The following is a 25,259-nucleotide window of genomic DNA, read 5'->3' on the forward strand; positions in this document are numbered from 1 at the left end:
GCTCACAGCAACCTCAAACTCCTGGGCTTAAGCGATCCTACTGCCTCAGCCACCCGAGTAGCTGGGACTACAGGCATGCGCCACCATGCCCGGCTAATTTTTTTTTCTATATATATTTTAGTTGGCCAGATAATTTCTTTCTATTTTTAGTAGAGACGGGGTCTCGCTCTTGCTCAGGCTGGTCTCGAATTCCTGACCTTGAGCGATCCACCGCCTCGGCCTCCCAGAGTGCTAGGATTACAGGCGTGAGCCACCGTGCCCGGCCTCGCTTTTTTTTTTTTTTTTTTTAAGAGTCAAGGTCTTGCTCTGTCACCCAGGCTGGAGTGCAGTGGCACAATCACAGCTCACTATAACCCTGAACTTCTAGGCTCAAGCCATCCTCCTGCCTCAGCCTCCACATAGCTGGGACTACAGGTGAGCACCATCATACCTGGCTAATTTAAAAAAAAACTTTTTGTAGACCAGGCACAGCAGCTCACGCCTATAATTCCAGCACTTTGGGAGGTCGAGGCAGGAGGATCGCTTCAGGCCAGGAGTTCAGGAGTTCTAGATCAGCCTGAGCAAGACCCTATCTCTACAAAAAATAGAAAAATTAGCAGGGCGTTGTGGTGCATACATGTAGTCCCAGCTACTTGGGAGGCTTGAGGCAAGAGGATTGCTCCAGCCCAGGAGTTTGAGGTTGCAGTGAGCTATGATCGTAGCATTGCACTCCAGCCAGAATGAGACTTTATCTCAAAAACAAAACAAAACAACAACAAAAATAAAAAACAAAAACAAACCAACTTTTTGTAGAGACAGTCTCACTATGTTGACCAGGCTGGTCTCGAATTCCTGACCTTATGCAATCTTCCCACTTCAGCCTCCCAAAATGGATTACAGGCTTGAGCCACTGCACCTGGCCTACTTTTGTAATTATAAAAAGATTATTAAAGAAAGAATCATAAGGGAAATGTTAATAAACCACTAATGCCCAGACCATACTCCAGATAAATTTTAAAAGGTTGAGAACTACTGGTTTTAAGAACTGGGGGTGCATAAAAGGGAAAGTTCTTGTCTAAGATTGGTCTATAAAAAAGATGTTCATGGAAGTTTTTCATTTCGTGAGTTAGGAAACTCCCCTAAATAGGAGCAGTAAAAAATAAACCCCCCTAGGAATTATATTAGCAAATTGCATAAATCGGAGTCCTTGGTTGAAAAAAAAAAAAAAACCATATTTAGGTAGCCTAACAGAAAAGGAATTTATCAGAACACTGGGAGTTCAGAAAATGAATGAGAGGCTCCCTGACTTGGCAAATGTGCAAAAACCAAAGGAAGCTAAGCAGTCAAAACCACTGCCAAGGTCATGCCACAGGAAGAGCCTGCTTAGGAAACTGCCCCAGCTAGCACTGCCACCACCAACAGCCACTGGAATGAATTCCAAACTGTCCTTGCTTCTTTGCATATCTCAGTTCAGGTGCAAGTCCCCAGTCAAGTGCATCTGATTGGCACAGCTTGGGTCACACCACCCTGCTCTAGCTGCCAGGGCTCCAGGACAGAAAGCGTATCTATATGGTACATGAATGTGTGCAGCCAACTTTTCCAGCACCCTCTTCTGCTAAAATTCACAAAATGGTAATACTGGAAGGGGGTTTAAATGGTAAACAGACAAAAGAAACAACAAAGAATCATTTTATTTTTATTTATTTATTATTTTTTGAGACAGAGTTGCACTCTTTTGCCTTGGGTAGAGTGTACAGTGGCGTCATCGCAGCTGACTGCAACCTCAAACTCCTGGGCTCAAGCAATCCTCCTGCCTCAGCTTTCCAAGTAGCTAGGACTACAGGCATGTGCCACCATGCCTGGCTAATTTTTCTATTTTTAGTAGAGATGGGGTCTCACTCTTGCTCAGGCTGGTCTCAAATTCCTGACCTCAAGCAATCCTCCGGCCTCCGTCTCCCAGAGTGCTAGGATTAAAGGCCTGAGCCACCACACCAGGCTTCCAAGGATCATTTTAACATCCCATTAGAATGTCCAACACAGGAATCCTGCTAGTCTTGCCATTAGTAACAAAGTCTATCACTGTGCCTTCTTCTGCTTCATTGTTCCCCCCAAAAATTTCCTACAAAGTAATTTCACAAAGTATGAAAATTTTAAAGAGTAATATCTGTATCTATGATTTCTCAGGTAATCTTCTTTCCAAAACTGTGTTACTTAAGGTCACAAGCTGGCCAGCATGGTGGCTCAGGCCTGTAATCCAGCACTGTGGAAGACTGGGGTGGGAGAATCATTGCCTGAGTAATACAGAAAGATCCCATCTACAAAAACATAGAAAGAAACATTAGCTGGGTGTGGTGGTGCATTCCTGTACTCCCAACTACTGAGGAGGCTGAGGCAGCAGGATCACCTGAGCCTCAAGTTGTAGTGAGCTATATGATGATACCACTGCATGGGCTACAAAGCCAGACCCTGTCTAAAAAAACAAAAATAAAACAAAACAAAAAAGAAAGGTCACAAGCACTCACTGCAACCAAACCTAAACACTCACTATCTCACAACTAATAGAAACTGAATTTACTTAAATCACAACGTTCCAAGCCCGTGGCATGGTGGCTCACGCCTATAATCCTAGCACTCTGGGAGGCGGAGGCTAGAGGACTGCTTGAGGTCAGGAATTTTGAGACCAGCCTGAGCAAGAGTGAGATCCTGTCTCTACCAAAAATAGAAAAATTAGCCGGGTATCATGGCAAACACCTGTAGTCCCAGCTATTCAAGAGGCTGAGGCAGGAGGATCGCTTGGGCCCAGGAGTTGGAGGCTGCAGCGAGCTATGATGATGCCACTGCACTCTACCCAGGGTGAAAGAGTGAGACTTTTTTTTTTTTTGAGACAGAGTGTCGCTTTGTTGCCCTGGCTAGAGTGAGTGCCGGGGTGTCAGCCTAGCTCACAGCAACCTCAAACTCCTGGGCTTAAGCAATCCTACTGCCTCAGCCTCCCGAGTAGCTGGGACTACAGGCATGCGCCACCATGCCCGGCTAATTTTTTCTATATATATTTTAGTTGGCCAGCTAATTTCTTTCTATTTTTAGTAGAGACGGGGTCTCGCTCTTGCTCAGGCTGGTCTCGAACTCCTGACCTCAAGCAATCCACCTGCCTCGGCCTCCCAGAGTGCTAGGATTACAGGCGTGAGCCACCGCGCCCGGACTCTGAAAGAGTGAGACTTTGTTTCAAAAAAAAAAGGTAAACCAAACTCCCCTCCTCACTCCCCCGGTTGGGGGGAAAAAAACAAACAAACAAACAAAAAAACCCCCACAGCCTTCGGAATAAAAACAGTATGCTAAAATAAGACCAAGATATAATCCTATCAGAGTCCAGGCTACCTAACACAAAACAAACACAAGCACATTTATTACCTGATGCAATATGATACATTAAATTCTGGCTGTAAGATTCAGGTAACTAAATGGATTAGATTTATGCAAGTACCTGAAACCATAAAGTTGTAAAACCAGCAAAAATGTTTTTATGGCATTGCTCCAAAAGTCACTAACCCAATACCACAAACAAATAAGGCATTCAGTAAAGATAATTTTTATCCAATAGTTTCGCCTGCACTGAAAGGCTCTAATTCCCTATGAATGTAAGTAAATAGGCTATTTGTGAGTTTTAAAAACTATGGTTTTTAATAATTGATTTAATAGTAGTACCTACTATATCATGAGACTTTTTATTGTTGCTGTTTAAGTTCCTTTTACTTACAAGCCTTTCTAAAAATCTTAAGAATAAGCTTTACTTCCAATCCAAATGTTACTTTTAAGTTAAAAAGCAGACTCTGGACCTCATTGGCTCTGCCACATACCAGCTGTGTGACCTTGGACAAGTCATTTCACCCCCTTTTGCTTCAAATCCCTATTAGTAATTTGGAGATAGTTGAATTACTGATGATTAAATGAATGAATATATGTGAAGTGTTAAGAATCATGCCTGGATGTTTTTCCCTAAGGGGAGGAAAAAGAACAGTGCCTAGCCTATAATGAGCACCCCAATAAGTGTTAAGAATAAAATGCCTGGCTGGGTGCAGTGGCTCACGCCTATAATCCTAGCACTCTGGGAGGCCGAGGCGGGCAGATAGTTTGAGCTCAGGAGTTCGAGACCAGCCTGAGCAAGAGCGTGACCCCATCTCTACTAAAAAAAATAGAAAGAAATTAGCTGGACAACTAAAAATATATATATACATATAAAAAAATTGGCCCGGCATGGTGGCACATGCCTGTAGTCCCAGCTACTCGGGAGGCTAAGGCAGGAGGATCGCTTGAGCCCAGGAGTTTGAGGTTGCTGTGAGCTAGGCTGACGCCACGGCTAGAGTGCCGGGGCAACAGAGACTCTGTCTCAAAGAAAAAAAAAAAAAAAAGAATAAAATTCCTAATAGTTCGAGGGTGAAAAATAAGGGGAAAAAAAATCCACTTTTGAAAAGAAATATTTTCAGACTGAATAGGCTGAGAAAGCTATTAATCAGTAACCAAAACCAGGAAATAAAAAACACTGGAAACTTATCATACTTAGCTCAGTTTTATAATAGAATAAATACACAAGTAGAAAAAAAAAGACAAGAAACTACCTGGAAAAGTTAAAACTGAATCGGGCACCAAAGCAAACCAAACACTTCACTTTACAGAGCATATTAAAGGAGGATAAATAATGCATAAAATTACTCTGTTGCTCAAAGGGAGAGTGCAAGAAAATGATATGAGAATTACTGAACAATAGAAAATAAAAATCCCCAAATACACAGAATCACCTATTAAGTTAGTTTTCTCACTCCTCCCTACCCTCAAAATCAAATCTCTAAGCCTCTATATCCAACTAGCAATTCACAGGCAATCAGGAAAATCTAGAATGTAGGAAACTCTGCAGAACAAATGACCTGGTTTTCTTAACAAAGTACAAGGAAAAAAATCTGAGAAACACACAAAATAAAAGAGGCTTAAAAGAATGTCAGCCAATTGCAGTGTGTGGGACCCAGATCCTGAGTCAAATAACTTAGAAAAGTCAACAGAATAGTATCTAAGAAAAAAAAACACCACTCCATGTGCAACAAATCTGTTCAGATTTCACAGAATTTTGCTGGTTTAGTGTGTAAGAGGATGTTCATTAAACATAATTTCATTTAACAGTCATGAAGAGCTTAGTATGATCAGACATTATATCACCCAAATTACTTAACTTCTTGGAACCTCTGTATAAACTCACTTGTAGAAGGGCTGACACCTATTTTAAACAAGTATAGTAAGGAATAATGACATTATATATTGGACTGTATTACAGCATCTAGCTTATGAAGCCCACAATAAATGGTTCCCATTCCCCTTTCTGTCATAACTGGTAAGACTAATTAAAAAGCAATTTACAACTAGCACAAAAACTGAAATAGCTCTACCTTTTAATTAACCAAAGCATCCCCCTAATCAACTTTTCTACATACTTATGAACTTTAAGCACAGCAATAATTCAGGTAAGAATTTTTTTATATACTGAAAATTTAAACTTATAATAAGCAGAAATAGAGTTTGGAAGCTAAATGTAAATATAGCCAAACTTAAAAGAATAAGACTTTCCTGGAAAAAAAATTTCTTATTCCACACAAACCTACTGCTCAGAAAAACAGTACTAAAACATATTCATGCTGGTAATTCTCTAGCCTGAAGTCTGGTTAACAAAAGGAAAGGAGTTTTATCTTACAAAGGGAAGGTGAACTTAAGGAGTATGTTAAAATCAACTCCTTTTTAAAAAAAGGCTTTCTATGTTGTTATTCTGTGAGTACTTTTGTGCTTATCTATTAAACTGTAAAGTTCTCTGGTGGTAGGAATAATGTTTTATGATCATCCAGATATTCCCAGCCTCTAGTACACTGAAAGTGGAACTACAGTACAGCCTTCAGTGCTTCTCAAAAAAATGAATTATTGAGCTGTTTGGCCTGAAAGATGAAAAATAATTGGTTGAACAGATCAAGTAAAGGCTGATTATTTACTTTAGTAAAGGAAAACAGGCTCCTGTAAATATTTGCCTAGTATATTTGAAATCACCTATAAAAATTCAATTTACATAATAACCTTAGGAATGTATCTACCTCATTAGCTAAGGTATACCTGTGGACAAAAGAAGTTCAGTTCCTCTTACTGACCTATTGTTCAAGTCTGATTGTAGGCAGTTTTGTTTTGGGTAGATTTCAGTGGGAAAGAGCAATCAGGGTCTGATTTAGAAGTACCTTGGGCAGTGAAGTCTCCAATAGCAAAACCACATGTTAAATTCCAGACAATAGCAACTACAGCCACTTTTGAAGTAACATATTATCTCTCCACCACCTAGATTTTCCCCCTCATCTATCTAAAAAACTGTAAATACACCAAAATTTGCTTTTTTCATCAACTACTTTTTTTAGTTGGGATCCCTTGAAAGTCTTTTGTGCCTTTCATCTTTAGACCAATAGTCTTACTCTTATGTTTAAAAAGACAGCAAACTTAACAGTTAAGCACAATAGATCACCTAAATTTGAATATAGGCTCTGTTACCTAGTAGCTGAGTAAGTCTCTGGACTTATTTTCCTCAACAATAAAATGGGAGATAAAACAATATCTAGTCACAGAAGTAAATAATAAATATAAAGCACTTTAAGCAACAGTCCCTGGCACATTAGAATTATAACCATAAAACAAAGATAAGCAATCTGCTCAAGTATGATTCACAATTGTGTTTTAAGTGAGCATTAAAAATGAATTATATACAAAGATTGGCCATGCAAAAAAGGAAAAACAATTTTATGCACAAATGTACCCCAGATTTCTTATCATTCCAAACTTATTAAAATAGTTGAATGTGCCCTCCTCAGCTAAGCTTTCAAACAGCCACCGATGAGAAATATGGTAAACTGAATTCACTCAAAATAAAGAAGGCTCCCCAACATTTACCCCTCAAATTTCAAGAGCTCTGATAAGACACCATCCAGAATCGATTGAAAGAATGTTTATTTCAGCACATACAAAAGTGCTTTGAGTACCCCCTCCAAAAAAAAAAAAATGGAATTAAGTTACGAGTAAGGTCTCACTCAAGTCCAGTAGTCAACAATGACAAAACACAGTTACCTTGTAATTCCAATTAGAAACTTCAAATGTTTTTCCTGTAAAACCACCAAAATAATTTAAGAACAAAAAATCCCTACGAGAATTGACAAACATAGACTTTTGTGTTTGAAAAAAATGTAGGAAGGTACATGCAAACTGACTCCCTAGGAAAAATGACAGTTTATTATTCATTTCAAAGTTCTCATTCACAAGTAGCATTTCACTATTTTATCGTTTAAACAGATCACAATATGAAACCCAAGCACCTTTCCAAACACTGAAATTTACTGTTTTTCGTTTCTAATTTATGCTTTTTGTTTAACAGTTAAAGCTTCTGGATTCACTGGCTTCAAAAAATTGATTAAGACAGCCTTTTGTTTAAAAGGGCACAACGATCAGGCGCTCCTCACCGAATGTAGGTTTTCACCCGTTAAAATGTCTTACACTGTTCTAGCGAATGTCCCAAACTTAAAAGCACTCTATTTTCCTTTCAAATATTAGATATCGAAGACCTTGGAAAAGATCAGCAGTCGACCAAATTACAAATTTAAGTCTATTGAGGACTACTAATCACTTTACTTTTGGAAGAGGGTTAACACAGGAACGTGACTAGTTAATATACTACACTATAAATCACCATTAACTCCGTGTTTTCCGTGTTTTATCAAAGTTAAAAACAAGTATTTCAACAAATATGACAAGCCAACCTCAGAGCACAAAGTTGGCAGACAGAACTGACACCACAGTACAATTTCAAAACTATAAGCAACTGCCCTGCCCCCCCAAAAATCCGCACCCCACCCATACTTATGTAAACTTTTGGGAGTAAGCAAACTTTGTGAGCCTCACCTTTGTTTTTACCCAACAAAAGGAGTGTTAAAGATAAGACAACAATAGCAAAAAGACCAAAAGATTCAGTTAATGCCCCCACAGGGGAAAGGACTAAAATTTTAAGACGTTAACGTATTTAAGTTACCGAAGAGCAGTGCACTTCCCCAAGTTACAGCCATTTTAGATTCAGCCTTTCTTTTGAATTTCACAGGTTGGGGAGAAGTAGATTTAAAACAGAAAAAAACAATACTCGTTAAAACATTTCAGGATCGACTAGTTTTGTTTTGTTCAAGGGAGGGCAGACGGTAGATACTGAAAAGACTCAACCTAAAGGAAAACGCCTCACTACCACCGAGAACCGGAACTCCGGAGGTTAAAACTCTTTTCCCCTCAGTTACCCTACATTTCACTCACACGACTTCTTCCTCCTTAGGTTTTCCTTCGAAGGAAAACAAAAGCCCTTAGCTCTCACTTTGAGAAGGAAAGAAAAAGAAGCCCGTAAACCAAACCACTCAAGCAGCACCAAGCCGGACTGCTTGGAGAGGAGCCAAAGAGCCGCAGGTGAGCGTTCCGACCCGAAGACCAAAGTTGAAGCAGGAGCGCTCTCGCCGAGCCGCGGCGACGCTCGCGTGCAAATCTCCAGGCGCGGGGGTGGGAGGGTGCCCGGTCCCGATCCTTTCGACCCATGGGCTCCGCTCGCCCCTCTCCGGTCGGACCTACACTCAACCACCTGTGTGAGAGCTTCTTTCAACTAGTTTTAACAGCTGGCTGGTTAGGCTCCGGGCGGAGCCCCGCGCCGGGACGACTCCCCTACTGTCCCGTTGTCCCGAACTCCCCGACTCACCAGGCAGCGGCCGGGCTACGGCCAGGAACGAGACGCGGAGTCTGAGGACACGTCCCCAGTTTCTCGACCCGGCAGAGGTGGCCAGCCCACAACCATAACAAAGCTCTTCCCAAAATGGCTGCCCGGCCCACAAGGCCCAGGAGGGGCAGAGCGGGTGAAGGAGGAGGAGCGACGACCAGCACAGCCCTCCCCCTCCCCCATCCGACCCCGCCTCTCACACACCCACTTGCAGGAGCACGCGCATGCGCAAGGGACCTTCTCCCGTGACCCGCGCCTAGGACGTCCGCGCCCCACGCCGCCAACGATCGGCCGCGCGGCTCCCTTCAACTTGGCTCCAGGCGGCGTGTGGTCGCCCCTGACCCTCTGCGGAGTTGAATCCTCTGCCTTTCCTCGCGTTGCCTGAAGGACGGCGACAAGCCCCGTTTAGTAACTTCCCTACTTAACCCCCTGCCCAATACTAAGGCCTGGGCGCGTGCGAATGAGTGGATGGGTGTGTTTATGTGTACCCGTTCTTCCCCGCCCCTTTTTTCTTCATCCTCCCACAACCTGCCTCTGGGTAAGCACGCGTCCCCAAACTACTACAAGTACTAGCAAACCACTTTTGGGAAGAATGTGTTTTCCGACCCCTTCCCACCTTCCGCTCCTTCACGTGTGCGCGTCGTTGAGACTCCAACCCCCAGGACCACACGGCCCGGCTCCGGAGGCCTGCGCGGCTGGGTCGACCGCGGTACCCGCTGGGAGTGGTAGTTCCTCCGGAGGGCAGGCGCCACGCCTCTGCTCCAGCGCCAGGCGGGTTTTGGCCAGAGCCTGCGCCTTTGGCAGTGCTAAGAAGCCGTCCTACCCGAAGTCTCATTGGGTATCGCACGAGGGGAAGGGGCGGTGCTGCCATGACAGAGAAAGAAAGAAAAGTGAAAGCCTAGCTCGTCTAAAAGGTACTACTGCGAAGACTTAACTGTGGCCCCATCCGGCTTGGAAAGCTAAACCATATGAAGGCTGGCAATCAGGACTTGAGACTATCTAGAATCTGGAGGGATGGAAGAACTGGCTGTCGTGGACCTCTTGAGATCTATTACTTGTCTTCGGTTTTACCCTTAGAGAGGGAAAGACACTCAAATTACCATTTCCTTTGACCGACTGTGAAACAAGAGGCCCAGAGGCGAGAATGGACTTGCCCAAGGTCACACAGCTGGGAAATAAAGCCGAAGATGGCAGGAGGAATGATCTAACTTTCCACCCCCAAGCCCAACGCTTTTATCACCACACCTTTCATGGAGGTGAAAATCCTGCCCCTTGTGCTCTTTATTACTTAATGGAGTTTCTAGGTCGTAGGAGAGAGAATGGAAGTATTATAGAAACTGGGCTTTTCCCCCGTTTAAGTAATATTAGCAGTTAAGGACCGTAATGCGGAGTGAGATGTGCCCCATAGGTCCTATAAGCCCTGTTGTTTTTACAAAGTAAAAAATTAGCTCCAGAGATGGCAAGCAATTTGGCCAAGTCACCGGTGGGTTAAATTCCCAAGTCTCTTACCTTCCTCCGCCACCATCACTCTTCAGATCCCGAACTTTGCGGGAAAATTATGCTGGCTGGAAACCCTGGACTTACAGAGTCAAGGACCGTTCAGGTACCTTGTTCAACATCTGACTTCAACTAGAATTAAGATTTTTAAAAGAATGGCCTCTAAACAGAAAGTCAAGCGTGGGAACCAGTTAGCACAGGTCAAGTTCCTACCCGGACTCATTTTTTTTCAGTAATCAGGAAGTAGGAGGCTGTCTAAATTCACTTGCCGGAAGTGTCTGCCATGAGTCGTTGTTCTTGCGACTTTGCTTTCCACCTTCCCGCGCGACTGTGGCAAGTAAGTATCAGGGCCACCACGAGTGCAGGTCGGGAAAGGGGCATCAACGGTTGGTTGCAAATTGGAGATATGGGCACTGTTGGGCTAGGTTTCCCGAAAACACTGGAGCCTAAACTCCCCCTTTACCTTATCAGACGTCGATTCGAGGCTGGTTGCCGATCTTTTCATTGGGGCAGTCGGAATATTGGTCTTTTCATCTAAATCGGGCAGATTAACCCTTGGCTTTGTGTCCTTAATCCCCGCACCACCTGCCGTCCCTGGCCCTTGGCCTATCACTGTCCAGTTTAATACCATTGAGTTGGAAAGTACGTGCCGTAGTGAGTGGATAGGGTGTTCCCGAAGATAACGGGGAGGGGTGAGCTTTTAAATGGAGTGGTCCCAGAACTCTTCACGAACAAAGTGATTTTGAGCAAAAGCGATAGGTGGGCTCTGTGGATATTTTAGTCTGGGAGTCAGGAGGGTTGAGGGGGTGAGTGTGGTCTAAACGCTACTCCGAGGCCTGGGATAACTTACCTCTCTCTACTTGATTCCTTAGGTATAAAGACATTGGTATACAGGATTTCTTGACCTAGCCCTAATATCTGTGATCAGGAAATTAGTTCACTAAATTTATTTTTTTTAATTAAGCGGCAACTGTAGATTTTGTCTTTTAGACACCTCATTCTGCTGGTTAAGAATGGGATTGTCAGCCGGGCGCGGTGGTCATGCCTGTAATCCTAGCACTGTGGGAGGCCAAGGCGGGAGGATCGCTCAAGGTCAGGAGTTCGAGACCAGCCTGAGCAAGAGCCCGACCCCGTCTCTACTAAAAAAAAAAAAAAAAAAAAGATAGAAATTAGCTGGACAACTAAAAATATATATAGAAAAAATTAGCCAGGCATGATGGCGCATGCCTGTAGTCCCAGCTACTCAGGAGGCTGAGGCAGAAGGATTGCTTAAGCCCAGGAATTTGAGATTGCTGTGAGCTAGGCTGACGCCACGGGACTGTAGCCGGGGCAACAGAGTGAGACTCTGTCTCAAAAAAAAAAAAAAAAAAAGAATGGGATTGTCAAATCTGGATTCATATTCTCATTCAGCTGCTTACTGGCTGCTTACATTAGATAGAGTTCTTAACCAGTCCCTGCTGTGTAAGGTGCTTATTTTGTTTCAGGGACAGTTCTCAACTCCTTACATATATTAACTTATTAAATTTTACATCAATCCTATGATGTAGTTGTTATCCTTATTTCAAAGGTGAATGAACTGCACTATGGCAAGGTTAAATATCTTGTTCAAAGTCCCACAGCTAATAAATGGTGAAGCCAGGATTCCAACCAAGATTGTTTGACACTAGGCTATTCTATCTCACAGTACCAAGATGATGAGGTTATTCTGAGCATTAAATGAATTGATGCATATAAAATACATACAGTGCCTGGTTCGCAGTTAAGTTGTATTGGTAGCTACTGTCATTATTTTGAGCTGTAATTTTTTTTTTTTTTTTTTTTTGAGACAGAGTCTCACTCTGTTGCCCGGGCTAGAGTGCCGTGGCGTCAAGCTCACAGCAACCTCAAACTCCTGGGCTTAAGTAATCCTTCTGCCTCAGCCTCCCGAGTATTTGGGACTACAGGTATGTGCCACCATGCCCGGCTAATTTTTTTCTGTATATATATTTTTAGCTGTCCACATCATTTCTTTCTATTTTTAGTAGAGACGGGGTCTCGCTTTTGCTCAGGCTGGTCTCGAACTCCTGACCTGGAGCGATCCTCCTGCCTCGGCCTCCCAGAGTGCTAGGATTACAGGCGTGAGCCACCATGCCGGCCTGAGCTGTAATCTCTTAAGCCCCAAAGTGTATAACTAAGGAGAAAAAAGGGAACAGAGAAGCTATGACTTTCAGATTTTTTTCCTTCTTTAAAAAAAAATCTGACAAAAATTCCATTCTGAAGACCTTCAGTTTTAAGGAAGAGAAAACTGACACTCAAGCAATTTGCCCAATGTCACACAGCTAGGAAGTGGTGGAGGTGTTTGTAAAATCCAAATCTTTTGTCTCTGTGCATTACTCTGTCTGTTATACCAGACAACCAATGCTAAAAGAACAGTTTAAGGGAGAAAAAGATGTATTTCCTTACTATGTTACTGATACTTTGAAAACATTAATGATTCGTTTCAAAGGAAATTGTGTTATATGTGAGAAATTCTTCATGAGTTACTACTGTTTAAAAATTAATGTATAAAATGAGGAAAATTAAGTGACATCTTGTTTTATACACAGCAACATGCTTCTGATTCAGCCCATCCACTTAGCTGTAAAAATAAGTTAATCAGAGCTGCCTGGCATCTTCCTGAACAAGACTTTCAACAGTGCCCAGTATGTTTCACTTCATCCAGAAGTTTTCTCTAGCATCTTCAAAGGTTGGTTTATTTAGCAAATATATGAACACAATTTGCCAAGCAGTGCTTAGTGTAGCACAGTAGCAGTGAAAAAGACAAAAATCCTTATCTTCATGTATTCAGGTAAGGGGAGAAAGAGTTGGGTAAAATATTTAATATGTCAAGTGGTAAGTGCTTTGGAGAACTGTAAAGCAGGAAAGGGGAATAGGGAAGATCAAGAATAGATGTAGGATTGCACTTAGAAATAGGGTGGTCAGAAACAAGGGAATGGGCCATGCAGATAGCTGAGGGAAGAGCATTCCAAATGGAGACAAAGTAAGAAAAGGTCCCAAGATGAGATCATTCCTAGCATGTTTGAGGAATCACCAAGATTCTTTTTTTTTTTTTTAAACTTGATCCAGCAGACAAAGATTCTTAAATAACTTCCATTTTTATCTTTTATCCAACACTTTAGTTGCAGTCCAGCATCTGTTCACTAAAGCACAGAATCTGCAGGAAAGGTTATTACTTTGGCCTTGTACAATGCTAGGCACTGGGGATTTTTTTTTAAAGGCAAAGGAAAAAAAAAATTGTCCTGACTCTGAAATCTACTGAGACTAAGACAAGTAAACACACAATTTTAATTCACTGTGAGAAGAATTATGATGGAAATGTGCACAGGGTGTTTACTATAGGAGTATTAAATCAGACTGGAAAGGGGTTAAGGAAAACTTTAAGCTGGATTTTGAAAGATGAGGTAAGTTCCCTAAATAGAAAACTAGTAAGAACTAGAATTCTAGGCAGAGACATGTACAAAGGCATGGAGCTATGAAAAGTATGCAGTGTTTATAAAGCTAAATTGGAAGGTAAATTTCTTTTTTCTATATAAAATAGCATTCTTATAGTAATTAGTGCTGCTGCTTTTGTCAGTTGTAAATAGAAGTGTCAGTTTAGAAGGCCAACTGCTAAAGATCTAGTCTTTACCTGCTCCTCTTTCAGATATTTCTCTCATAGGATGAGATTAGTGGTAGGTTGAAATATATCATTGGTTTGTATTCAGTAGTTTTTTTTTAAATTTTGTCTTCCTAGTTTCACAAAAAAGGAAAAACATTTAAGATGGCATCAGAATATAAATCAGGATATGGTATCTTTGTATAATATATTCAAATGTTAGTTAACCCAAATTTCATAAGTAAATTGTGTACATATGATTTCTGTTTGTCTTCTGGTTCTATTTTCTTTGTAGAGGCTGAAGTACCTTTTCCCAAGGGGACTAGGAGCCATCAGGAAAACAGATACACTTTCTCTCAAGACATCTCTCCAGCAGAACTTTTCCCCTTGGTTTCCAAGGCCTTGCCTTTTGTCATCCTTTCCAGTGTGTATGAGCAAGACACAATGCTATCATACATCCCCATGCAGCTATAAGAAGAAGCAGAAGCAAGCAGTACTTCCAGCCAGGCCACCAAGCACCATCACTTACCTGCCTGACAGCCCAAAGCCAGCATTATATGTAACTTTGGCAGGAGTAATCCCCTTCATTGCTCCACCACTGTTTATGCTGATGACAAAGACTTATATCCCTGTATTAGCTTTTACTCAGATGGCTTATGGAGCCAGTTTCCTATCTTTCTTGGGAGGGGTCAGATGGGGTTTTGCTCTGCCAGAAAGTAGTCCAGCTAAACCAGACTATCTTAATTTAGCTAACAGTACAACTCCTCTTGTGTTTTCCTGGTTTGCCTTCCTTATTTCTGAAAGACTCAGTGAAGCCATAGTCATGGTAATAATAGGTTTGGGGATAGCATTACACCTTGAACTTTTTCTCTTGCCACATTATCCCAACTGGTTCAAAGCCTTGAGGATAGTAGTCACTTTATTGGCCTTTTTTTCATTTGTAATCACTTTAGTAGTTAAAAATATTTATCCAGAGAAAGGACCTAAGAGACCTGGTCAAGTAGAATAAATATAAAACTAATTGTAGATAATATTAGTATGCTAGCTGTAAGCCTCATAAGGTTTTATTTTGTCATCACCTTTTCCTACTCCTGTTTGGCTCTTTTTTCCCCCCACCAATAGCAATTTGTTCTTCACAGATTGTTTTTCATTTCTAGAAATCATTATTCCATAGTAAGTACTTAAGCAAGAGTTTGAAAATTCCTGACAAGTGCTTTTCATTTCATATCAAGTTAGTTTTCATTCAGACTTTTTATAGTCACCCACTTAAACATTTCAATGTTTTAATTGTCTTGAAAATATAAAATAAACAAAGATGAAAAATCCCCTTTGTTGGAGTCTTATGATCATTAAAAAGAACACACACATTCTCCCTCTTCAAGAGGAAAACCTCATATCCATGAGTATCTGAAAATAAAAGGTGGTTCCAGCATGGAGTTTTCACAGCAGTTGTCCCTGGGAAATGCATGTCCAAGCTTTTTTTTACCTGATATACCCAGTTATATGAGCTGAAAGGATCGATGGCTCTAAGTCGGAAGAGAGCAGTGTCCTGAGGGAAAGCTATGTTTGAAAAAATGTTGGACACATTTTCCAGTTTTTAATCAGGATATTTGGCATGGTATAAATGCAACTTATCTTCTTATCACCAAATGTAATACCAGCTGGTCAAAAATATTTAAAACAAAAAAGCCACTAGTACATATAAATTAGAAAGGAAAAGTCAAACTGGAGCTATCTTGATATTCTAATGAGCAGGTCTATCTAGAGAAGCTTTAAAACAGCAAAAGCAACATCTTGGATTTTATTTAGAAAACCTAGTCTCTTGAAATTCCTACCCTCACAAAAAAGGGAAAACATTTAAAATGGTATAAGAATATAAATCAGGATATGTTATAACCTATAATGTGTTATCTTTGTATAATATATTCAAAAATTAGTTAACTCAAATTTTCTAAGTAAATTAGATACATGTAATTTCTAGTGATTTTTGCTGTAGTAACTTGCTTATCTTCTTACACACCTGTTATGGGTTGAATTGTGTGTTGAAGGTCCTAATCCCAAATACCTCAGAGTGACCTTATTTGGAGATAGGGCCTTTACAGAGGTAATAAGGTTAATATGAGGTGATGGGGTGGGCTCCAATCCAATATGACTTGTGTTCTTATAAAAAGAAGATTTGGATGTAGCCACACATACAGGGAATGTCATGGGAATGTGAAAATAGCCATCTACAAGCTAAGGAGAGAGGCATAAAACAAATTCTTCCCTCAGCCCGTAGAAGGAACAAAACCTGCCAACACCTGAATTTCGTATTTCTAGCCTCCAGAACTATCAGACAATAAATTTCTGTTGTTTGAATTTGTGTGGTATTTTGTTAGGATTAACAAACTAATACAACACAGAGCTAGACCTCATTCTGATCATTGAGAAGCTTACCAGTTAAAAGTCCATGGCTAAAACAACTACAGAATCTTTTTCGTTTATTTGTTTTTAAAGAAAGGGTGTCTTGCTGTGTTATCCAGGCTGGCATCAAACTCCTGGCCTCAAGCAATCCTCCTGCCTCAGTCCCCTGAGTAGCTGGGTAACAGATGCGTGCCACTCTGCCCAGCTAGTATCTTTCCTTATTAATATAGAGAGTAGTCTACAGGCTGGTATGGAAGGAAAGAAAGCTCATGCTCTTCAGATCGCAGATTCTACTCAGATTGTTTTGATAAGGAAACGCCTTTGCTTCTAAATTGCATGAGTACTATACAAACTTAAAACTTATCCCTAATCCAAATTAAATGCATTATGTTCCAGAATAGGAACAAGTCCTATTTTTAGGCTAATTACCTGATTTTACTAAAGAAATGCTATTTTGCAAGTGAATTACATTGTATGCTTCTTTAAGAAAACTGATTTTTAACTATATTTGATTAAGTATATTGGGTGGGATATTTAGAAATATATTGGAGGAAGATCACTTTAATAGTTGCTCAGAAAATAGAATTATAGGTAAAACTGTGCAAATCCCTAAAATTAAATTTAAAAATTTGTGCAATCCTACTACAGTTTGGTGATCCAGGAATGCTGCTGATAAACTAATAAGTAATACAAAGAGAAAAAAATTGAGATACTTTATTAGTACATTCTTTTAAAAAGCAATCTGTCATTACCAAAGAAATAATAAGCATATTTACAGTTACCTATTTTCAGGGATCGTCTGGACTCGTTAAACCCAAACACTGATTGTCTTGACGTTATATTTCTGCCACAGTAGTGCAAAACACCTCCCTTCACAGTGCCATTTTCAGTTGCTACTAGACAATAATGAGAATTAAATTGTAGGAGTATTTTGTAAATCTGTTTCGAATCAGAATAGAGATTCTCTGTAACTAGAAATATTAAAGGCATATGAATTAGAGCTTAGTCTACAAATTATACTTTATTTGATATCTTAGAGATCTCTACCAGGCATCTATGACCCTTCAGACTTTCAGAATACCCCTGAGAAGGGGACACAGAGCTTTCTGTCTGCATTACATAAGGTTTTCCTAATATATATGTATATGGTTAAGTTATGAAAGAAAGTGTCTTTGTGAGCCAACCAAATATTTTGGATATGAGTGCTACCTACGTACTACATACGAACGTCATTAATGCGACCAAAGGTTTTCTTATCTAAATAAGTTGCTGTTGCTTATAATAATATACTGAAGGACCTTAGTAAAGAAATGGGAAATCAAATCCTTAAGTCAACTAGTTAAACCTTAATGTATGCAAGACCTTTAATACATGGCTCCAACAGGCCAGTAGAAATAACTTAAAAGTAATGATCATATACATGATGAATCTTCCTCTCAGAACTAAACAAAGAACAATCCTTTGACTGCTTCTCAGGGAGAAAATAATAAGTTTTGAGAAGTAGTTTTGGATAAAGGGGGCCTTACAAATTACACTTATGAGTCAGTGTCTATAAACAGTTTTACAGGTACCTAGAATTCAGGCTTCCCCAAGCCAGGTAGCAGCTTTGTCATATGGTCATATTTAGCCTTGCCCAAGTATAAGTAAATTTCACAAAGCTGGATAATCTAATAAAATTGCCTCCTCCTAAAGCCAAACAGATACTTTTGGTATCTAGAAAATAAAGAAGAAATTTCTAGGTGCATGCTGCCTGCTGGGCTGTATCGCCCATTATAACATCTTATTACAATCAGGACTGTCACTAAGATCCTCCTATTAATTCCTTACTTGCACTCTCAGGATCAAGACAAAAAATATAAGCAAGCAGAAGTTTTCTTAGGCTGCTATCAACAAACAAAACACACTCCCTCCTAGTATATCTGCTGCAAAGACAAAGTCTGGGGCTAGTGAAAACTCCTGGCATCAAATAAAAGTAGGAAGTTGTTTCCTTGGCTTTTCTGTGTAGGTCAAACTATGGCCATGGAGAAGTACACTCTGGAGTGAATCATGAATGTACAGAAATCTTTAAACTCTCATTGATATTATTCCTACATCATATAAAGGTCCTGTTACAACTTGTACTGGAGAAGCTTAAAGGGGCTATTTTTCAAGAAGCTTTTATCAAGTAATTTTTACAAATCGAACTCTACACTTAACTGGACAATTCTAGAGCATAAACAGTATTTCTACTGTTTGTAAGTGTGGCAAATTTGTGTGAGCTCTTTGTTAATTTAGGATATATTTCATATCCCTTCTCAATAAAATTTTTAGAAAAATCACCTTTTAGACATTTCTCTACCAAACACATGGAAAACACAATAGAATCAGAGGATACTATCACCAAATATATGTCTGCTTTGCAAAAGGTCAGATCTTACATTTTCAAAGTGTTCCTTGAGCTCTTATGCTTTATATTTCATAGTACAGCAACACCCCCTTCACAACGACTGGTGATCATGTTACCAATTTCTGTCCATGTATCTGAATGAGGGTTATAAACTTCAACTGAGTCCAAGGTACCTGGGGCCAAGAAATCATGGCTGGAAGATCGACCTCCAGAAACATACAGAAGACCATTGACTGCCACAACACACATGCCTGCCCTTGGCACTTTCATTGAGGCAACTTCAACCCACTTTTCCTGGTTAAGAGAGGAAAAAAAATATGTTAGCAGTGTTATAAGATGATAGTAGAGAAATTGCTAAGAAATCAGATATTCCAGTTCTTTTTACATGTCTAAACTTAAAACTCACAATCCAGCAAGTATATAGAATATTTTTAAATGAACTTCTGAATAGTCGTGGACAAAGTACATTTAGAAGAAAATAATCAAAAAACATATTTGATTGTAACATATGATCAGGAGATGATTCAGAAATCATATATAAGCCAACATTCCAAGAAACTACATCTATGGAATACAAATAGGTAACAGACTCAAAAATAAACAAAACAAAATAAAAGAACCACAAAGCTCCAAGGAAAAAGAAGCTGATATGCCAAAGGGCTTTTTAAAGCCTTTAATATGCTAATGAGTCTTAAAAATTTCCAAGAGACTCATATAGTATACAACACTTGCCAAATTTATTTGACCGTGGAATCCCTTTTCCAAGGATCATACAGTGGAGTTAGCAATCTGCAGAACATATTTTCAAAAAGATGTGCTAGATCAGGGTTTGGGAACTATAGCATGTTTTTCTATAGCCTGAGAACAAACTGATTTTTTTCCACATTAAAGTTTATTTAAAAGAAAAAGAAGAAACATATGTCAAAAGAAGAGATATCGTGTAGTCCACAAGGCCAAAAATATTTACTCTCTGGCCTTTGACACAAAAAGTTTGCTAATTCCTGGTATACAATGTTCCCTGCAGAAATTTCCATAAGCTGCTATAGCCAAAATGACTAGTAGTATCTTACTTCAGGAAAAATGTCTATACCCAGAAAACAGGAAAGCTAATAAAGGTCCTAAGAAGTAATCAGGAGAGAAAAGAGCAAGTAGCCAGGTAATAATAGAATGGATTATAAATCTGTTAATAAAGCACATAATTAACAAAGTTTTTAAAATCATAAAAAGCAAACATTGATTATTCATCAATGCTAGAAAGTGAACTTTTTGAGGACAGGGTCTTAATGAGCTTCTCATCCTAGTACCAGTATAATGCCAGCACATTATTAACAGTCAATGTATGTTTGCTGATCTGAACTTAAATGAAATTCTGAAATACTAAAACCAAGGACAATTCTTTGGAAGTGAACGGCCAGATTAAATTTGAAGGCAATTTGATCCATCTGAAATTTCAGAATACATCATAAAACTGACATAGATAAAAAAAAAATAAAGGATAAATATTTAATATATTCAAAGAGATCCGTAACTGGGTAAGATAAATTAGGATGCTTTGGGTTATGTTTATAACTAGGGAGAACTAACCTTTGCTCTCCCACATAATGCCGCTTGACAAGAATAAAGGGACCACAGGGCTCACCCCATATGGTTTATCTTTCAATTCTGTTAATGTATTAGAACTACAGTTTGCTTTTTAATCCCATGCTACCTCAAAAAACTCTATAAGAACACAAACATGTTTTACATTATCTTTAGGTCTGGATCTATAATTGTAGAACTAGTTTTATTGTTCTAAAGAACAATAAAATTTCAGATTTATGCACCAAAACCCAAGGTAACTCATTATTAATAAGACTTACTTTGGAACTAAAATCTATTCATTTCATAGCCATATAGAAAAATTAGCAACAGAAAGTGACTTTAAAAAATTCACTTTCTATATTACATAGACCCAAATAGGGTCATACAGAGAGTGAAAGTTTAAACTTTGTCACCAAAGTTTAAAACTTGACAGAAATGAGAATTAAAGTCCTTATGCTTTACAGCAAGACATGGAAGTCCATTCTGCCACTTCTATTCAACATTGTACTGGACATTCTAGTCAGGGCAATTAGGGGGAAAAATGAAATAAAAGGCATCCAAATTTAATCCAGATTTAAAAAGTAAAACAATCTTTATTTATAGATGATATGATCTTACATATAGGAAATCCTTAGGAATCCACAAAAAACCTATTGGATTATGAGTGCAGCAAGGTTGCAGATTACAAGATCAATATCCAGAAATCAATTGTATTTCTACACACTAGCAATAAACAAGCTGAACATGAAATTAAGAAAACAATTCAACTACAATAGCACCAAAAGGAATAAAATACATCAAAATCAATTTAACCAAAAAGGACAAGAAAAACTAAAACTTATAAAACATTGTTGAAACAAACTGAAGAAGAACTAAATAAAAGGAAAGACATCCCATGTTCATAAATCAAAAGACTTAATATTGTTAAAATGGTAATACTCTCCAAACTGATCTCAGATGCAGTTCAATCCTTATCAAAAACCCAGCTGGCTTCTTTGCAGGAATTGACAAGCTCATCCTAATATTCATATGAAATTCAAGGGACCCAGAATAGCAAAATTGTTATTAAAAGGTCAAATTTAAAGGACTCATACTTTCTGATTTCAAAACTTATTACAAAACTATAATAATCAAGATAGTATATACTATCTTGTGCTTTGGGAGGCCAAGTCAGGAGGATTGCCTGAGGCCAGGAGTTCTAGACCAGCTTGGGTAATATAGCAAGACCCCATCTCTACAAAAAATTTAAAACTTAGCCGGGCATGGTGGCACGTGCCTGTGGTATCAGCTACTCGGGAGGCTGAGGTGGGAGGATCGCTTGAGCCCAGAAGTTCAAGGTTATAGTGAGCTACAATCACACTACTGCAGTCAGGCCTGGGCAACAGAGCGAGACCCTCTCTCAAAAAAACAAAAAAACAAAGAAAAGTAAAAGCAAAAAGCACAGGTGTAAATCTTTTTTTTTTTGGTGTCCCTGGGTGAGCTCCACAGGTGTAAATCTTCATGGCCTTGGATTAAGCAATGGTTTCCTAGTTATGACACCAAAAGCACAAATGACAAAAGAAAAAATAAATTGGACATCAATATTTAAAATTTTGTGCTTCTAAGAAAGAATACCATCAAGAAAGTGAAGAAAGCCCATATAACGGAGAAACTTTTGCAAATCACATACCTGACAAAGCACTTGCTTCTAGATTATATAAAGAACTCTTATAATCAATAATAAAAAGACAAATAATACAATTTTTAAATGGACAAACTAAATAGATATTTTTTCAAAGAAGACATAAAAATGACCAATAAACATAAGAAAAGACGCTCAACATCATTAGCCATCAGGGAAATGCAAATCAAAACCACAGTGAGATACCAATTTATAACTACTAGGACAGCTATAATAGAAAATTCAAATAATAGCAAGCATTGGATGTGGAGAAACTGGAACCCTACTACACTGATGGTGGTTATTTAAAATAGTGTGGACGCTTTAGAAAACATACTGGCAGTCCCTAAAAAGGTTAGACATAGAGTTATGATATGATACAGAAATTCTACTCCTATATACATACCCACAAGAAATAAAAACATGTCTATACAAAAACTTGTACACAAACCTTCAAAGCAGCATTGTTCACAATGGCCAAAAAGTAGAAACAACCAAAATGTCTGATGGGTGAATTATATTTCAATAAAGCTGTTAAAATCCTTCTTCTTAAAAAAAAAAGTAGGAAAAGAGAAAAAACTCTTAAAAGTTTTGAATGTTTTACTAATCATAAGTGGCATAAGAACCATAAAATTCAAATAAAATAATCCTTATTTCCCAAAATATTAATATGTTCCCTGAAACATTTTTTCCACAAGATGTTCCACGAATATCCAAAAAACAAAGCAATGTGGTGTGGTCAATTGAATTTGAGAGACTTAGCAAAAAGGTTCATAAAGTACATTATTGTACTAAATTCTGTAAAGAAGTCCTGTGGTAAAGAAACTAACTAAACTTGGTTTAACCCAGATTTCCCTTAATCTAGTTGACCAGGGAAACTCAATTAATTATTAATTCCTATTAATAATACAAAAAAAGTATTCCATTGAATTTAATTTGGGAAAAGTTGACCTTATCTATAAGTCTAAGGCATAACACATCTTGTACTTCATTAACCCAACATTTAACACATTGTAACATAATTGTCTATTTCTCTATATTCCTCACTAAAATATAGCCTCCTTGAGAGCAGTGGCCTTATATGTTTAGTTTGTTCGTTTTCCCCTGGTATAGTGCCTGATCCATACTAAGAAGTCTGTATTTGTGAATAAATAAACTAATGAACAAATACATGACAGAACAGGGGTTCAATAAAGATACAACCTGCCCTTCCCTACCTTTCTGTTCTCTTCCTTCACTAGCATAATTGAGTCAACCCAGTAACTTGAGAACATGATGGAACACTGGGGAGTGACAGGATGGGTAATGAATGGAGGTGGCAGGTGGAGAAGATAGCTAGTGTGGCAGGGGGATTGGTTTCAAGCAAATAAATATTTTAAGGACAATGGGAGACAAGTTTTTAAAATTAAAAAAAAAAATTTTTTTTTTTAACAGGATCTGATTCTGTCACTCAGGCTGGAGTGCAGCGATGCGGGTGCCAAACTCCTGGGCTCAAGCAGCCCTCTCACTTCAGCCTCTCGAGTAGCTAGGACTATAAGCATGCACCACCACGCTCAGCCTGGAAGGCATGTTTTTAATTGACAGGGAAGATATTTATAAACGTGAAAAAGGAGAAGGCCTGAAAGAACCTGGAGTTGTTCTAGAATTGGAGCTATCACTATGAACTCACGGTTTTAAAATATAAATATATAAATAGATATAGACATAGATGAATATGTGTGTGAATACACATATATATACATATATTTCCTAGCTCTGTTTACTGAGGGTACCTAGAAGCCGCAATACATTGGCAGCAATTAGTACACTGAGTGTATAGATCTTGGTTTCTAAACTATTCTTTACTAAAAGAAAATGAAGTTTCTTAGAGAAATGGCTGATTTCAGGGCTAGAGCAGAGAAAGTACAAGATAAGCTTAAAATATTTTGGCCAGAAAGTAAAGAAATGCTGAATGAATGATAGGAACAAATCTAAAGGACACAGGAGGGATTTCAACTTCCAGCCACAATAGATTAATTGTTACCAAACTTGCCCTCCTGCCAAAAACACCTAGAAAACTAGATAAAATATATGAAACAAAGTTCTCAGACACTGGACAACAAGCAATACAAAACTGTGATCTTTTTTTTTGAGACAGAGTCTCGCTCTATTGCCTGGGCTAGAGTGAGTGCCGTGGCGTCAGCCTAGCTCACAGCAACCTCAAACTCCTGGGCTTAAGCAATCCTACTGCCTCAGCCTCCCGAGTAGCTGGGACTACAGGCATGCGCCACCATGCCCAGCTAATTTTTTCTATATATTTTTAGTTCTCCAGCTAATTTCTTTCTATTTTTTAGTAGAGACGGGGTCTTGCTCTTGCTCAGGCTGGTTTCAAACTCCTGAGCTCAAACAATCCTCCCGCCTCAGCCTCCCAAGTGCTGACACCATGGCACGCTAACCAGGGTGACAGAATGGGACTCTGCCTCAAAAAAAAAAAAAAAAAAAAAAAAAAAACGAAAAAAAGAAGTTTAGATACTGCAGACAGTTAACGAACTTGAAGACAAAGCAAAAGAAACTGTCCCAAACTGAAGCACAGAGTGAAAAAAGAGTGGAAAAAATATAAACAGAGCCTCAGGGACTATGGGACAATATCAAGTGGTCTTATATACATGTATAATTGGATTTCCAGAAAGGCAGCAGAATATTTGAAAAAATATGGCAGAAAACATTCTAATTTGGTGGAAGCAATAGTCCCACAGATACAAGAAGTTCAATGAATTCCAATCAGACATTTCATATTTAATAAATAAATAAATAATATAAACTCTAAAAATCATTTAAAAGTCAGAGATTGTCAAACTGGATTTAAAAACAGACCACAACTATAGGTTATCTACAAGAAGTGCAATTTATAAAGATACGGATAGGTTAAAAGGTAGAAGGAAGCTGTTTGCAGTATCTCACACCTGTAATCCTAGCATTTTGGGAGGGCAAGGTGAAAGACTGCTTGAGGCCAGGAGTTTGAGACCAGCCTAGGCAGCATGCAACACCCTGTCTCTACAAAAAGTATAAAAAAATTTTGCCAGGTATGGTGACACACACCAGTAGTCATAGCTACTCAGGAGACTGAAGCAGGAGGACCACTTGAGTCCATGAGTTCAAGGTTACAGTGAGCTATAATTGCACCACCGTACTCCAGCCTGGGCAACAAAAAAAGTAGACAGAAAGAAAAAGATACACCATACCATGTAAAAACGAATCAAAAGAAAGCTCAGCTACATTACTATCAGACAAACTAGACTTTAACACAAACAATATTACCAGAGATAAAGGGAAA

At 39.1% G+C, this 25,259-nt stretch overlaps 3 protein-coding genes across 6 annotated transcripts in view; 1 reads left to right on the forward strand and 2 right to left on the reverse strand.

Annotated features, from left to right (window-relative positions):
• The window catches only part of GPBP1L1 (GC-rich promoter binding protein 1 like 1), a 51,240-nt gene extending 42,358 nt beyond the window's left edge, over nt 1–8,882 (reverse strand). Inside the window, exon 1 of the mRNA XM_069477877.1 lies at nt 8,768–8,882. The gene's annotated coding sequence lies outside the window, so the exon portion shown is untranslated. The remainder of the gene's footprint in view (nt 1–8,767) is intronic.
• TMEM69 (transmembrane protein 69) overlaps nt 1–15,142 on the forward strand; it is a 197,134-nt gene extending 181,992 nt beyond the window's left edge. The window contains exons 1-4 of one of the 4 annotated variants that reach the window (XM_069479897.1): nt 10,580–10,619; nt 12,112–12,225; nt 12,868–13,007; nt 14,212–15,141. In XM_069479897.1, coding sequence (XP_069335998.1) covers nt 12,966–13,007; nt 14,212–14,925 — 756 coding nt within the window. In that variant the 5' untranslated portion in view covers nt 10,580–10,619; nt 12,112–12,225; nt 12,868–12,965 and the 3' untranslated portion in view covers nt 14,926–15,141. Of the gene's footprint in view, nt 1–9,714; nt 10,620–12,111; nt 12,226–12,867; nt 13,008–14,211 lie in introns of those variants that run through there. The other 3 variants (XM_069479896.1, XM_069479898.1, XM_069479895.1) reach the window with 3 other exon arrangements.
• Nucleotides 15,131–25,259, reverse strand: part of IPP (intracisternal A particle-promoted polypeptide) — a 42,078-nt gene continuing 31,949 nt past the window's right edge. The window contains exons 9-10 of the mRNA XM_069479891.1: nt 18,879–18,999; nt 15,131–15,323 (exon numbers count right to left, since the gene is read on the reverse strand). Of these exons, the coding sequence (XP_069335992.1) occupies nt 15,175–15,323; nt 18,879–18,999 (270 nt within the window). The 3' untranslated portion in view covers nt 15,131–15,174. The remainder of the gene's footprint in view (nt 15,324–18,878; nt 19,000–25,259) is intronic.

This window comes from Eulemur rufifrons, chromosome 8, assembly GCF_041146395.1.
Source record: "Eulemur rufifrons isolate Redbay chromosome 8, OSU_ERuf_1, whole genome shotgun sequence".
NCBI lineage: Eukaryota > Metazoa > Chordata > Mammalia > Primates > Lemuridae > Eulemur > Eulemur rufifrons.